We start from the raw sequence: 16467 nt of genomic DNA, 5'->3' as shown, positions 1-16467 counted from the left end.
TGAAAATATTGTAGACTGAGTGGTCATGCCCTAAACCAATAGTCAGACAAAGAACATGAATTAAGGCGGAACTACACACTCTAAGTTTGTAGAATCTTAATTACACACGGCCTTATGTTTACACTAAGTTAGACTGAGTGATTTTAGGAACGTACCAAAAGTCTCGGTAGGTTTCCTCGTTGTCCCTTTCACGTCCAATTGTTAAACTCCTCCTGGTCCTCCGTCATTCTTCTCTGTTGGGTAATTCCTCTTGAAGTGTCCCGTTTCACCGCATGTGTGGCATACGGGACTTACTTCTGGGTTGGGGTTAGAGTGACGCATGGGGTCGGGGCCCTACAGTAGCGGGAGGTGTGCCCCTTCTTGTTTCACCTATTGCAATGAAAATCCCGACAGACTCCATGATGATGGTAGCTGCACTTGCTGTAGAGCGGGGAGTTTCCATAATATGGTCTTCTCGGTGCTAAGGTAGGGGGATAGTGGGGGTATGGACTGCTACAGCTTGTTGCCTTTTGGTAGGCCCTTGAGTCGAACTGCTTCCTTTCTTATTCCCTAGCTTTCGCTTCATCCCCTTAAGTTTGGAGTTTTGGGTGTCTTGGCAAGTTGTCCCTCGTTGGTTTCCTTGGTTGTTACTACGTTTGGAATTGCCGACACCGTTTCCATTTCCATTTGGGTTGTTGGCGTTGAGTTGTGCCATGACGGATGTCACGGCAACTGTTACAGCGGCTTGGAAGGTTGCGGGGTCCATCTGCATAACTGGTGTTTCGCCGGCTAGCTGGTTGTTTCCATGAGAAGACATGATGATGTTGCATGATGAGAAACAGGTTCGTGAGTAACTATGGTTATTTCTAGTCATATCTCATCTATGATTATTGGTATGAACTTATGCATGTACGCATATAAATCACATGTTTTGTTGTACGATTCTCGTTGTTTCGAACTACATCCCATGATGTATTAATGGTAGTATGTTGAAATAGGTGTTGTACAAATGTTAAGTAATCCTAATAGATTATAGATATCAAATCCTTAAGTTGGCTCAGGTTACATGAGTTCTTGTAGGGCGTACCTCTCTTGATTTACTACTGCTAGTTGTGACAAATTACATGGTAAACCTAAGACCTAATGCGAATAGTGTGATGACTCTCATATGCCTAAATAGCGTAAAGGTGTCCAACCATTTCGCTCATTTCACGAGTTGCCTCTTCCTCTCTCTGCTCTGCTAAGGTTGCCCTAGCCTCAGCTTCCATAAGTTGTTGCCTTAGGGTGGTCACCTCCTCTTCTAAGGGGCGGAGATGATTGGTAAGGTCTTCATGTTCTGCGTGTTGGTTCGGTATTGCTTCCGATGGGGTAAGGCTTGCTAAAGATCTCTCTGGCGCCTTCATCCATGTCTGACTCCTCATCAGAATCCTTTCCCTCGTGGTTCATCTCTTGGTATTCTTCAGGACCCATTTCTGGGTTCTCCCTTTGCACTTCCTCTGGTTCTCCCTCTATCCATTCGTTGGCTATTACTGTAGGGTAGTAGGGGTCTTCGGGGTGAAGCTCAGTCATGTTGTCTTCACGAGAGTGGAGGTATGAGATACATGTAGAAGATTTAAGTGTGGAGGTCATATGGTATTCTAAAATGCTACTATAGTATTACATGTTTGATCCTAGGGCTTCTTGATGTACGAAATCGATACGTTTTTAGACTTGTTGTTATTGTTTAGTATCATAAAATACTCCTATAGTAATTTAAACCTTAGGTTTGGCTCTAATGCTCCTTTACATGTAAGGTTGGTAAGTTTTAGACTCGTTGCAACGCTACCCTTACTCCCAAGCACATGTTGGTCGTATCTCAAATAAATATAGTTGATCAGACTATATTTATCCCAGATAGGATTACATAACTGCCCAGGTTTGACTGTAGTGTTCAACATCTAAATACTTTTGTTTTGTTCGTATTATGATACGGTTCTAGCAAGTATGTATACTTTTAGAAGATACTTATATTCTTAAGGTATACTTTTAGTCAAAGTGTTTTTAGTCCCATTGTATTTATAGTTGTATATCTTGTATGGTTAGATATACTAGTTCACTATAAACAATGCTCTGATACCAATCTGTCACACCCCCGAACCGGGACGGCGGAAACGTCCGGGGGCGGTTGATGTCATTGTACAGTATCATAACAATTGAATATGAATGAAACATAGCAACCAAACATCATACATTGGAAATACACACTTACATAGTTTACATATTGAACTTGTTCATCAGTTATACAAAAGTAATAAAAGTAAAATTTCTTGAAGTCGCGCCACTTGATCTCCTAGTCGAGCATATTACCTGCTACTGGATTCCTGAGGATACAAGTCGTTTTGAAAAGCGTCAACTAAAAAGTTGGTGAGTTCATAATCATTTTTGTATAAAATAGTTTTGTGCTTGTTTAGAGTAGTTCTCATAGTGTCTTCAGAAAATCCGATATTTTCTATAAAATAGTTTGTAAGTCTCGTTCTAAAACTATGAATGTATGCATGCATGTCCTTTGTTATCTTTTATTTGTAAAAGTAAAGCGAACGTTCCCAGAAAATCCGATGTTTTCTTAAAAGAAATGGTTTGAAATGTTTGTGTCCAATCTTATATTAATGCATGTGTGTTAATGTTTGCGAAAATAGAAAGAGAAGTCATTCCAGACAACCCGATGTTGTTTGCGATAGAAAATGCTGGAATCTCAACCCCCGTGGTGGTTGAGTACCAGTACGTATAGATTACCGTTTTATCAAAAAGAAAATAGAATGGTTTCCCGTTTTATCCAAAAAGATCATAGAATGGTTTCCCGTTTTATCCAAAAAGATCATAGAATGGTTTCCCGTTTTATCCAAAAAGATCATAAAACTGAAAACAAGGGGGTATGAACTCACCTTGGGGGTTTTTGAGATGTAGATGGAGAAAAAGAAGAATCTTTGAACCTAGCTTGAGTTCTTTGAGAGAATCTCGAAATGGTGGTGGATCTAAGAGTTTTTACACAAAACAAAGGATGTAAACAAGAGTTTTAGCTTGAACGATGTGATAATCTTTGAGATTAACAAGAGTACTTACCAAGTTTATGAGCTTTTGGAGAAGATCCTTGGAGAACACACTAGCAAACTCGCGAATTTCTGAGGAAAGGAGTGAGAGATTCTTGAGAGTAAAGTGAGTTTGCGAGGAAAAATGAAATGGAGAAGTGTATGTGTGTGTGTGGCCATGAATAAGAGAGAGGAGAGAAAGAAGAGTTGACTTTGCTGGTGTGAAGTTTGCATGGAAGTATGTTGGATTATAAAGAGGTGGCAAGCTTAGATAATTCCTCCCATTTTATCTTTTTTTTAAAGGTGGGCTAACCAATCCAAGAGGGATATATGGCCCAAGAGAGTAGCCCAACATGGTGGGTTTCGATTTGGCTTGGCCCCATGAAGGATTCTCGACTCATTAAAGCTTAGCAAAAGGTTTTTGGTTCAAAGGGCCCAAAAATAATAATTATCGGCCCAATTAAGGTCCTGGTATATGTTTTCGGCCCAAAAGGCCCAATAAGAATGTCTTGGTCCAATAAGGGTTTTTGGTTGAGAATTTATGAGTTAAAGCCCAAAAATGATTGGGCTTGGCTTATTGGATCAATTTTTGGGCTTACACAAGGAGATTATATTGTTTAGGAATTCACATCTTAACCTAATTTTGTCAGTTGTGACACATAGAAACTAGAAAGTTTGACTTTGATTAGAAATTTTTGAAAACCAACAGGTAATGTGGTCAAGAAAACCATCAGGTGATGCGGACATAGAAACTAAAAATGTTAAAGGGACTTGTGGGAGTAATTATCTTTTTGTCATGTTCACGTTTAGACAACTTCATTTTTTTGTACATATGTGAACACATTTAACAAGTTAAATGGTCAAATGTGTACAAAAAAAGAAAGTTGTTTAAATGTGAAGATTTTTTTTATATAAATTTCTTAAGACTTTTTATAATTTCTTACAACATTTTTATGATATTTTTTTTCCTATAGGTTTTTCTAATACAATGTTTTAAACTTTGCTTATAATTTTTTTTTAACTTTTTTTATACTTTCATATAGTTTTAATACAAGTGTTTTTAAGCCAAATATTTTATAAATGTTTTAATTTTTTCTTACAAGTTTTTAACTTTTTTTATATATATTTTCATACAATTTTTTTATAACTTTCATACAATTATTTCTAAACTTTCTTTTACAACATTTTTAAAGTGTTTCATAGATTTTGTATGGCAATTTAATATTTTTTTATAACATTTTACAATACTTTCGTTAAATACTAGTTTAAAACGTTGTATTAAAAAAATTAAAAGTTTATAAACTTCAAGTTAAAAAGTATTAAAAAGTTGTAATAATTTTAAAACATTTACATTATATAATTTTTTTTTTATTTGTTAAGTAATGTTTTTTCTTTTTATTTTTTTAAAAGACCATCCATACTTATTGTTACATATTTAATTTATTTAATTTTATTACTTTAAAAATATTGTATATGCTTAAAAACAAAAGAAAAAAATTATAAGAGGTTTTATAAAATATTTCACAAAACAAAAACATATTTATTAATTAAAAAGTAAAGTTTAAAACTTATCAATATTTAGAAAACATTTGATATTTGAAAAATAACGTTTAAAAAAATAATACAAACAAATATGAAAAATACAATCGATATTAAAAAGGGGGAAAATAACTTATCAAAGTAATTAATCTTTCGTTTTATTTACATTTAGACAATTTTTTTTGTACAAATTTAATTATTTAACTTGTTAATATGTTCATATATTACCATTGTCAACTGCTATAGCCGATGACAATGTTAATATGTGAACACATATAACAAGTTAAATGGTTAAATATGTATAAAAATAAAAAAAAATTGTTTAAATATGAACAAAACAACAAAAATGATTACCATGATAAGTCATTTTCCCAAAGGCTTGCTTTCTTTTGTCTTTAAATGAACATTTTGAGCAAAAAGCTATATTTTAAGAGCCTTTTTCATTTTTTGCACATCTTTTGACCTTTTTACCTTCTTAGACGTGTATCAACGGGATGATGTTTTTTGTTTGAATCACAAATTAAAAAATGATATCATATTTCGTGTTCTCTAATATCAAATTTTGTGTTCCGAGCATTACATGCATCTTCTCGTCTCATTTTGTAGGGTCACTTTATATACATTTCAAATTTCATATTTTGTGTTTCCATTTCTTCAAGTTCTCGTATTTATGTTATTATTAATTTTTTTTATCAAAAAATGGCATCAAAACAAATATGGTGTTGGGGTTCTTGAACTTTCTTAGGGGATCCTCGAAAACCGATTACTTTATAGTAACATTTTTAATGATAACACGATCTATTAGAAAAGTTCTTTAAAAAAAATTCTGTTAAAACGACAAAGGCGCTTTAGCTAAATTACAAAAGCCCGATTTTACCATTTATGGGTTGGATTATAATTTATAATATCTATTATGGTTTTCTTAAGCAGCAATCCGTTACGGTATTTGGTTATGTCTTGTCCCTATACAAGTTATAACCTGTTACAATGTTACATGTCTAGCAAGACCCTATTTTTGTGCACCACTACAATGTATGGCTCGTGTCCAACACACCATTCCTACATGATTTGGACATTTTAATACATGATTTGGACCTATGATAGATACAATTTTGGTAATGTCCATCTAAAGGTTTGAAATGAGAATTAGACATTGTTTAGCAGAATGTCATGGGCTTTCTTATGGGCCATTTAGTTTTTTTTCTTAAGACCCTTACTTACCTAATGCCCATTACGCCACTAACTGATGATAACCCAAAACTGCAAAGAATATAATCATATATGACAAAAACCTATTAAATCACTCTTAACACTTAAATAAAAAATTATATTTTCTGTGATACTTGTTTTGATCGATCAAACAATATTTTTATCATCTGAATGTTTTGTTTTGTTGACATTTGAGGAGCTGGAAAACCATACTGCTTTTCATAATCTCAAAAGTTGTGTATGAAAAATGTACATTGAGAATGTTGAAAGCGTTAGAAATATAGAAAACATGATACAAAAAATGTGTAAATAAATATAGTTTGTGAACACGTTATAATGATAACAATAGTTAAGCAAAGTAACGAAAAACAAAGTTAAACAAAAGTTGTAATTTCCACTATATATACCACATATCCACAGTAACCATTTCTCCTGTTACAACTAAACATATTGGACAAAATTAGGTTGATATAACTTCAGTTACAATTATCATAAATCTAAACTTTTGTGTTCTAAGAACCTTTTGACAGTAAATTTTCTAAATAACTAACACCAAGATCCTCAAACTCAAGTACATCAATGTTGTCATCCCAATAAGATTCTTCTTGGGTTTCCAATCTCTTCAATGGAGGTGGTCCGTTCATGGCTACCTCCTTTTGGACTTCTTCCCAATCCCTAAACACCCTTTTATTTGTGTTGTAATCTTTGTATTGTGAGCATTGAATGTCTGTCGAATCAGTCCTTTGACAACTTGTCGAAGGATGATCATTTGATTCACTTTCTGGTTGATCAGTGGCTCTCATTTTATATTCAACTTCTTGAATCGGAAAGTTTAGATGTGCTTTGGGGCCTCTAATTCTCAATGCTGCTTTATCATAAGCCAAAGCAGCTTCTTCAGGTGTCTTGAAAGTTCCAAGCCAAACCCTAGCTCCTTTTTTTGAAGAATCCCTAATTTCAGCTGCATACTTCCCCCATGGACGTCTCCTGACTCCCCTATAACGTTTCTCAGTTTTCACAACGTCATCAGCTCCTGAACCCAACACAGTTTGATCACGACCTTTTGCAAGAATCTCACGTGGATTTTCAATATTCTCAGAAGGAATAACAATTCCAGCAAGAATTTCTTCCCATTCTTCTGCTCCCATGGATATCCATCTTCCTAAACTCGGTAGTCTTTGTAAAAATCCGATTTCTTCATCTTTACCATGATCAAGATTCGGCAACTCCTCCCATGATTCTGAAACTTCAAAAGTTTTCTGTGGTATTTCCTCTTTTGCATGATGATCATGATCTTCGCCTATGAAGTTTGCCCATACGTTCTCTAGAATCCCTTCGGATAGAGGTGTTTGCAGTTTCTTTTCGACTGCCATATTTTAATAAGAAAGGGAACGGGATCGAGTTTAGATATATGCAGCTGTAAATATATACAAATTCATATATGACTAGAAACAGCTCATCATGACTCAATCTAGGAAAAGTATGAATGTGAAAATGGTGAGAAACTTAGGGTTTTGGCAACTGCATTAGCATACTTCAAGGATGATTTGAAGATTAGAGTTTAAGGAAAGGGGGTGGAGTGTTGACTTTGGTATAAACGATGAATTTGAAAATATTTGTTTAATTATATATATAATCAAATGAAATATAATAATTAAAATGGTGGAATAATGATAAGTCAATTAAGTTTATTATTCTTTTGGGATGGTATATGTTTGTGTTCCCTTCGGCCATTCATGCATGGTTACTTACAGCATAAATTCAATCCTCAAAAAACATTCCGCCTTCCAATTAAATGCTAGTGCATGAATTAAGGTGGTTTCATTCTTAGTACTAAAATTTAGCATTTGATTTGAGAAGTCGGACTATTTCTTATCTTTAAGTTGATTATAAAAATATAAAATATTTATAGTGTCTTATTTTCTTTACAAAATATGATCAGCTCTATAGTAATAGTCTTTAGGGAAAATTTTGTATATTTATAATGCCTTACAAACCTTTTTAATTATATTTATATCCTTGTAAAACTTCAAATTAATTATATATCTTTATAAAACCTATAAACTCATGTATATACCAAAATACTTAATTTAATGATAATTAATATATTTAAAAATTAAAAACATTATCTTTAAATTAGATTATAAATAAATTATAAAAATACTCATTTGCACTATCTTCCATACTCGGTCTCTATATTCACGATTTGGTTATTCACAACATTATTCTTTTTTGTTTCATATTCTGTATAATCGATTAATAAAACCTGATGATTGTTTATTCCTAACTGATTGCTTAAAATATATTCCATCTTATACAATTAATCGAATTAGGAGACTTGCTTATATGGTTCTTCAGTTATATGTAAAATCACGGAAAAACAATTTCAATGTAAATGTTGATATTTTGTAAGGATTTATAAAGTAAATAGTCCGAGAATAACAATGTGTGAGAAGGATAATACTATAATGTTACAACTTATTTATTATCTAAATAATAAAAAATCAATTTAAAGATAGTGTTTCTATTTTTTTAACATATTAAATATGATAAATTAAGTATTTAGGTATACATGTGAATTTATAGATTTTATAAGGATATACATATAATTTGAAGTTTTACAAGGATATAGATGTAATTATAAACGTTTACAAAGATATAGATTAATTCTTCATAGTTTCTATTGTCGATACCTAATAGTTAGCATTCAAGGTATGTATCGTCTTTATTAATAGACTTGTTTTTTTTTCTTTAATTCCATTTAACATGTTTATACATCAGTTTCATTTATTATTTGAAGTCATGTCTAACATTTTAATGTAATGATTTATGTTTATCAAAGAAAAGGAAAATGATATAGGTCTTAAGAGCTTAACAAACTTTTGTGTTTTTCAAAAAATATCATTAAACTTTATTTTTTCATATCGTATATACCCTAGGAGTAGGGAGGACCCTTTTCACTGAAAAGCCAAACTGAAACCGGTTGGAACCGAATAGTGGTATTCGGTTCGGTTTTCGGTTTTTAGTTTAAGCCTTATTCAATTTTCAATTTTTTTTCAGGTTTCGATTCCGAACATATTCTTAGATAGCACATTTTTAGTACAATCGAAACGGATCCAGAGTCAAATAGTGGTATCCGGTTCAATTTTTTGTTTTGAGGTTATGGTTTATTCGGTTTTCGGTTTTTCTCCATTTCGGTCAAGTTCCGAAACGGTTTACATGCCTACATTAAACTTAGAAAATTGTTCAAAAAAAACCATGAAACACGAACACTACATATGTATATACTAAAATAATTAAGTAAAAAACATATACTTAAGCAACAAATATATACTTATATATCCTTGAGCTTATCAATGAATATTATCATGTTATATATCATTGCATCAAGAAGATATATCAACTTGTACAAGGTAAAGAGCTTCCACACATGGTTTCCAATTTAGTCACTTAGAGAGGTGGGTACGGGCAACACCCTTTCGACGTTTTTGGATGTTATAACGCACAAACACCACCCCCCTTCACCGTTTTTGGGCGTTATACGTCTGCCGTTACTTCCCGTTGCCACCACCACCTTCGTTTAACGCCAGTTTCTTTGTTTTTATCTAAAAACGTCGATGCCTTAGGTAATGTTGTGTTAAGCACCTTTTGGTGCAGTAAGGAAAGGCACCGAGGTGTTACGTCATTCATTCTTCTATTCAATCAATGAACTTATTTTTTTCCCACTTAATTACTCATAACTTATTTCCTTCTTTACCTATCCCTCCCTAATTCTTATCTAATTTCAATAATATGTTGGTATTTTCTGAAAGACACTACAAGAAACAATGTCTTTAGCGGCGACACAATTACCGGCGACACAACCCTTTAGCGGCGACTCTACCATTTGTCGCCGGTAATTGTGTCGCCGCAAAAGACATCTCACCCGAATCCATGTTTACCCTCTCTGATAGATCTCAGCCGTTCGATCGAGTATCTAATCCAACGGTTGGGGTCTCTTATCCGCACAAACCTAATATCGGCGACATTTGTGTCGCCGCTAAAAGTCTAAAATGTCGCCGCTAATAGTGATCTAAAAAATGGAGCGGTACCCTTCCCTCCAGATAGTCGTCGTTGTTGCCTTGTGTCGCCGGTAAAGACCAAATTGTCGCCGCTAAAATCGTCGCCGCTAAAGGCTTTCGCAGATAAAAAAAACGCACGCAATCAACTCATTTGCTTTCTGTTTTCTTTCCATCTCTTCCTGTTTCCTGTTACTACGCTGCTGCTCTTCCAATCGGTCCCCGATTTTGCTATTGATTCTTGATTCCAACAAGTTAGCTCCCCACATTGTAAGAGATTAGGGATCAAGGGTGGTTTGGGCTTCTGTGACGTGATTTCTAGCTTCATTTCGGGAAGAAAGGTAAGTTTAAGTTCTTATATCTCTTTGTCTTTGTATGTTAACTTTGATTTCTAGTTGCATTTGATGATTAATTGCAAATTATTTTTCAATTTCATTGTTTTTGGTAGTGTTGTCTTTGAGTTTACGTGTGAGGGTATTTTCGGGTGAAGACCAATTTTTCCGGCAACAAATTCGTTGATTTCCGCCACTACAAGTTCTATTATTTCAATTTATTGTGAAATTTGAGTTTAATTGCAAGCTATGTGTAGTTGTATCAATTATGTGAAAATTGTCATATGTATGTATATTTGATATTTGTATGAATCTATGTTAATTTGGTGTATATATGCCAATGTATGTGTGTTTGATGTATATGTGGTATATGAGTATTTTGGTAGAAGTATATATGATATTATTATCTATATATGTGAAATTATATATGTTTGTTATAAGTAGGATGTTATTGCGTGTGTATGTGAATGTATGTATGTTTGTTGTAAATGTGGTATATGAATGTGAAATTTCTGTATTTGGTATAAATATGATGTTATTATCTATATATGTGAAAGTATGTGTATTTGGTTTAAGTAGGATGTTATTATGTGTGTATGTGAATGTGTTTGTATTTGGTGTATATGTGGTATATGTATGTGAAAGTATGTGAATTTCATGCTCTTATGTATTATGTGAAAAAGTATGTGGTTTTGGTATAAGTATGATGCTATAATTGAAAAAAAAATAAAAAAAAAATTATTGTTATAATTGGAAAAAAAAACACAAAAAAAATGTTATAAAATTGTTTAAAAACTTATATACGAATACTAGAAAGTTTCTAGTTTGTTCCCAAACTAACCCCAAATTAACCAATAAGTTCTATAGTTAACTTATAGTCTTCAACTTAACTTATAATCTTGCAACATATTTATACAATTTTTTAAAGTTAAAAATATATATATATTTTAATCTCAACAGTAAAAAAGAACAACACAACAACATAATATAATTGTTTAAAGTACAATGCTATAATTGAAAAAAAAAACAATTGTTATAAATAAAAAAATATAAAAAGATACAATAGTAAGAAATATTTTTTTATAGATATACCAAATTATTAATTTTTCTTTATTTAATATTTTATTCATTAAAAACTAATTGCTAAACATATAAAAATAAATCATTGTTATAATTGGAAAAAAAAAACACAAAAAAATGTTATAAAATTGTTTAAAAACTTATATACGAATACTAAAAAGTTTTTAGTTTGTTCACAAGCTAACCCCAAATTAACCAATAAGTTCTATAGTTAACTTATAATCTTCAAATTAACTTATAATCTTCCAACATATTTATACAATGTTATAAATAAAAAAATATATATTTTTTTTAATCTCGACGGTAAAAAAGAACAACACAACAACATAATATAATTGTTTAAAGTACAATGCTATAATTGAAAAAAAATGTTATAAATAAAAATGTGGATTGTAAAAAAAATGTTATATTTTTAAATTTTAATTTTTTTATTTTTTTATTTTTAAATTTTTTATTTTTTTAATTGTAAAAAAAATGTGGATTGTAAAAAAAACAATGATAATTCTGTATACTAAACTCTAAACCCAAAATTATGTTTCAGCAACATCATGTCTATTGATAAAAGCTGGACTACTAATCCATATCGAAATCATCCCTAGTTCCAAGCATGACTCAAAGCTTTTATCGAGAAGTCCAAGTCACACCTTGATAGTAATGGTAAAATCAGATGTGCGTGTGAAAAATGTGATAACCGTTACTTCAAGTACCCGACTGCAGTGGAACGCCATATATTTATAAATGGTTTCAGTAAGTCGTACAAAATTTGGATCTATCATGGTGAATCTTTTATTCCTCCAGTCGTCTTGCCAACTAACGAAATGGTCGATTTAATCGACGATGTGATGTGGGAGTCGAGAGAAAATGATACCAACCTTGATGAAGGAACCTCGAATACAAGGGGTAGCGGTGTGGATGATGATTTTGCACAGTTGTTGGAAGAAGTGGAAACTAAATTGTATCCTGGTTGCATCTTTTCTTCCCTTGAGTTTCTAGCAAAGTTAATGCATATCAAGGTGAAAAATAAATGGACTGATAGTTCATTTGATCAACTCCTTGATTTGTTGCAATTAGCATTTCCCAAAGACAACAAGGTTCCCCTTTCACAATATCTAGCCAAAAAGAAACTGAAGTTTATTGGTCTGGGGTATGAGTCGATACATGTGTGCAAAAACGATTGTTGTCCCTTTTGGAAAGAACATGATTCATTGCAAGTTTGTCCCGTTTGTAAAGAGAGCCGATGGATCGATAAAAACACCAAGGGTAAGAAAGTAGCTCATAAGGTGTTACGGTACTTTCTTGTGACCCCTAGACTACGGCGTTTATATTGTTCGAGGCACACTGCCAAAAATATGATTTGGCATAGTATCGGACGTTCAGAAGATGGTGTGATGCGTCATCCTGTTGATGGGGAACATTGGCAAGATTTTGATAAAAAATACCCCGACTTCTCGAGTGAACCCCGTAACGGACGCCTAGGTTTTTCAGCTGATGGTTTCAATCCATTTGGAAACATGTGTAATCCACATAGCACATGGACGGTCATACTCACCACATACAATCTGCCACCCTGGCTTTGTATGAAAGAGTCAACATTCATGTTGACTTTGTTGATTCCCGGCCCGAAAGCTCCTGGTAAATATATGGATGTTTTCCTTAGGCCGTTGGTGGAAGAGCTTAAACATTTGTGGAACTCAGGCATACGTATTAAAGATGTGGCGACAAACACATTCTTCACGATGAGAGCTATGTTGTTGTGGACAATAAACGACTGGCCAGCTCGTAGTAGTCTTTCAGGTTGGAGTGGGCAAGGGTATAGAGCATGTGCTACTTGCAATGAAGACACTCCTTCGTACCGTGAAACAAACAAAGTCGTATATATCGGTCATCGTCGTTTCCTAGATGCTAATGATTCGTTAAGAAAGAGGTTGGAATTTAACGGGATGGAAGAGACAATACCCGCTCTGAGACACTTTAGTAATGACGACATACAAGAGCAACTAGGTCGTCTATTAACTCGTAAACCGGGTAAACATCCAGAGCATAGAGGTGGGGAGCCAAAGCGGCAAGATTACGAGTTGAACTGGTCGAAACGAAGCATTTTCTTCGAACTCGAGTATTGGTCTTCTCTACAGTTGAAGCACAACATAGATCTCATGCATGTCCAGAAAAATGTGGACGCGAGTTTGTTAGGTACTCTTCTAATGAACGATAAAAGTAAAGACACATCAAATGCACGAGAGGACTTGAGAATTCTAAACATTCGGAGAAATGAATGGTTGCAAAAAAATGGTGACAAGTTTCATAGACCCCATGCAGGATACTCTTTCATGAAATCTAGTCGACAACTCGTTTGTCAATTTATAAAAGATGTTAAACTGTCGGATGGGTTTGGTTCTAACATTAGTAAGAAAGTGAACGATACCAATACTAACATTATTGGGTTGAAAGCGCATGACCACCACATTCTTATGCAACGTTTGATACCGATTGGAGTAAGAGGGTTGTTAAACAAAGACACTTATACACCTATTGTAGACCTTTGTACGTTTTTCAAGCAACTTTGTTCCAGAACATTGAAGGTGGAGGATATGAGGAAAGCAAAAGTAGACATTATTGCAATCTTGTGCAAGTTAGAATTGATTTATCCTCCAGCGTTTTTTTGACATTATGGTTCATTTACTTTTGCATTTACCTGATGAACCGATTGTCGGAGGCCCGGTATGTATGAGATGGATGTATCCCTTCGAAAGGTATATGAAAAAACCAAAAAAACTATGTCAGAAACAAGGTGAGGCCGGAAGGTTCTATAGTTGAGGGTTATGTTGCGGAAGAAGCTTTATCATTTTGTTCGATGTACCTTCGAGATGTAAAGAATCAATTCAATCGTCCAGAAAGAAATGAAGATGTTGTCATTGAAAAAAAAAAGTTTTGGATGTTTGAGTCTAAATGTCGACCGACCAGCACAACTCAAATCAAAACTCTTAATTTAACGGAAATGCGTAACATGGAATGGTTTGTATTGAATAGTTGTGAAGTAGTCACACAATATATCAAGTAACTAATCTTATCTCTAACTTTCATCCTTATTTTTTTTTTATCTTTTTAAATCTATATCTTTTGGTCATCAACATAGGAAATTCAAATCTGAACATCCCCAAAGTGATGAAAAGCGAGAATTTCGTACTTGGTTTCATGAAAAGGTAATATAAATTAATAAACAAATTTGTTTCATTGATCTAACGAATACATAATACATATTACTTTAAAATTGCTAGGTTCATCAAATGAAAATAGAAAACTCTCCAGAATTCCACAAAGAGTTGTCGGCTCTTGCAATGGGTCCGCAAATGAATGCTTATTCTTACACCGCATGCATAGTCAACGGTGTTAGGTTTATGGTACTTAGTCGTGACGCACAACGCACAACACAAAACTCTGGGGTTTTAGCGGTGGGTGAGAAAGGCGAGAAATATTATGGCCAGTTAGAAGAGATTATAGAGTTGAGGTATACACATGATTATTCAACTGTACTATTTCGTTGCAAGTGGTTTGATACTCGAACAGGAGTTATTTATAGTGATAATTTCACCAATATCGACACACGACGCGAAGCATACAAAGATGATAAACTCATATATGCTTCACAAGCCAAACAAGTGTTCTACATCAGAGAGCCAAACAATAACCATCGGTGTGTTGTCGAGCATGTTAATCATCAAAGTATTTGGGATCTACCATCGAACGATGATCATGTCCAAAATGTTGACAATGGCTCACACGAAATGTAGACAATGTCGATGTACTTCAAAATATCACTTCATCCGATGCTCCACTTTTTATCGATTTCAGCATGTACTTTCAAAACATTCCTAGAGTCATTGTTGATGTAGAAAGTGCAACTGAAGTTCCTCCGCCAACTGGTAGAGTCAATGATGTTTCTGATTGCGAGACTGATTACGATGAGACCGATTCTGATTATGATACCGAAGAAGACATTGAAGGATATGAGGAAGATTCTGATTAGAATAGTTTTTATGTAATACGTGTTTGTAATATGAACTTTATTTGGATTTCTAGTTAAATAGAAATGTTTATTCCTATGTAAATGTTTATTTCTATGTAATGTGTATTTGTATATCTTATAATTTTTCAGGAAATGATGTCAATATGGCTTTTGTTTGTGTATACCATGGCTGCTGTTATGGTTCGTGGACACGGGGGTGATGGAGCTGAGGACCCACCTCTCCCAGGTGGTAGAGGTGTTGGTCATCATGAGCAGGACCGTAAGTCTTATTTTGAATTTTTATTTACTATTTGTATTCAGTTATTATAAATTAAATATCGTTTCTAATAATTTTTAATTACATTTGTAGTTGAGCAACGTGCACGTAGGAAAGTTTGAGGCAAAGCCAAAAATATAAAGCTTGAAAAAGTGATCTTACGGAATCAGGGCAAACCGATTAGCATGGAATATGATAGGGATATAACATTTGATCCCGTAGGAGAGCCGAAAGACATGTTTTCACGAGAAGTTGGAAAAACAATGTGGCAAATGGTCCCTTTTGATAAACGGACTTGGAAAAAAGTTTCCCCTACAATACAGGACACCGTATTACAACATTTAGGGGTAATTATTTATTTAAAAATATTTTATATGGTTAACTATAACTAGGTTTTACTTGGTTAATTTTTTTTGTAGACAAAGTTTGATTTGGATCGGATGTATCAGGATATACAAGCTAATATGTTGACAGAGAATTTTCAAGCAGCTTTGTTAAAAGGTTATCGAGAACGTAAAGCTGACGCAAAAGAATATTTTATGTTAGTCGGAGGGTGTGAAGATATCCCGAGAGCATTAGCCAACCCTCCAGAGGGTATGGAAGTTGATAACTGGAAGAAAGCAGTTGAGTATTTCCAAACGGACGAACACAAAATTGCTTCAGAAAGGAACAAAAAAGTCCGTGAAAAGCAAACAAATGTGAATCGTGGGGGGTCGAGCTCGTATAGCAGTACTTGCTATAAGAAGGTAGCGTACGATACATGTAATTATTTATTTAAAATATAATCATATTTTAAAGTTACAGAACCTTAAGAGAGTGGAAACGTTTCGCAAAGCTCATACCGATAGGGATAGTGTATTTGTTACTGCTGAGGCGGAACAACAATATGTAAGTATTTAATTATAATTTTATCATATAATTAAATATT

The 16467-nt window shown here is 33.6% G+C and overlaps 2 protein-coding genes across 2 annotated transcripts; one reads left to right on the top strand and one right to left on the bottom strand.

Annotated features, from left to right (window-relative positions):
• Positions 1 to 6258: 6258 nt before the first annotated feature.
• On the bottom strand, positions 6259 to 7162 carry LOC145109943 (ethylene-response factor C3-like). The gene has a single exon (XM_079047045.1). It carries the CDS (start codon positions 7160 to 7162, stop codon positions 6305 to 6307), a length of 858 nt encoding a protein of 285 aa, XP_078903171.1. The 3' UTR covers positions 6259 to 6304.
• Positions 7163 to 12077: 4915 nt separating this feature from the next.
• On the top strand, positions 12078 to 15283 carry LOC145104830 (uncharacterized). The gene is made up of 5 exons (XM_079042002.1): positions 12078 to 13888; positions 14041 to 14271; positions 14393 to 14459; positions 14535 to 15043; positions 15133 to 15283. The coding sequence occupies exons 1-5, from the start codon at positions 12078 to 12080 to the stop codon at positions 15281 to 15283; spliced, it is 2769 nt and encodes a 922-aa protein (XP_078898128.1).
• The last annotated feature ends 1184 nt before the right edge of the window (positions 15284 to 16467 follow it).

The sequence above is a fragment of the Lactuca virosa genome, chromosome 4 (genome assembly GCF_052849685.1).
Source record: "Lactuca virosa cultivar CGN04683 chromosome 4, Lactuca_virosa_CGN04683_v6, whole genome shotgun sequence".
Classification (NCBI taxonomy): Eukaryota; Viridiplantae; Streptophyta; class Magnoliopsida; order Asterales; family Asteraceae; genus Lactuca; species Lactuca virosa.
The sequence above is the reverse complement of the archived record's forward strand: the minus strand, read 5'-3'. Positions and strand labels throughout refer to the sequence as shown.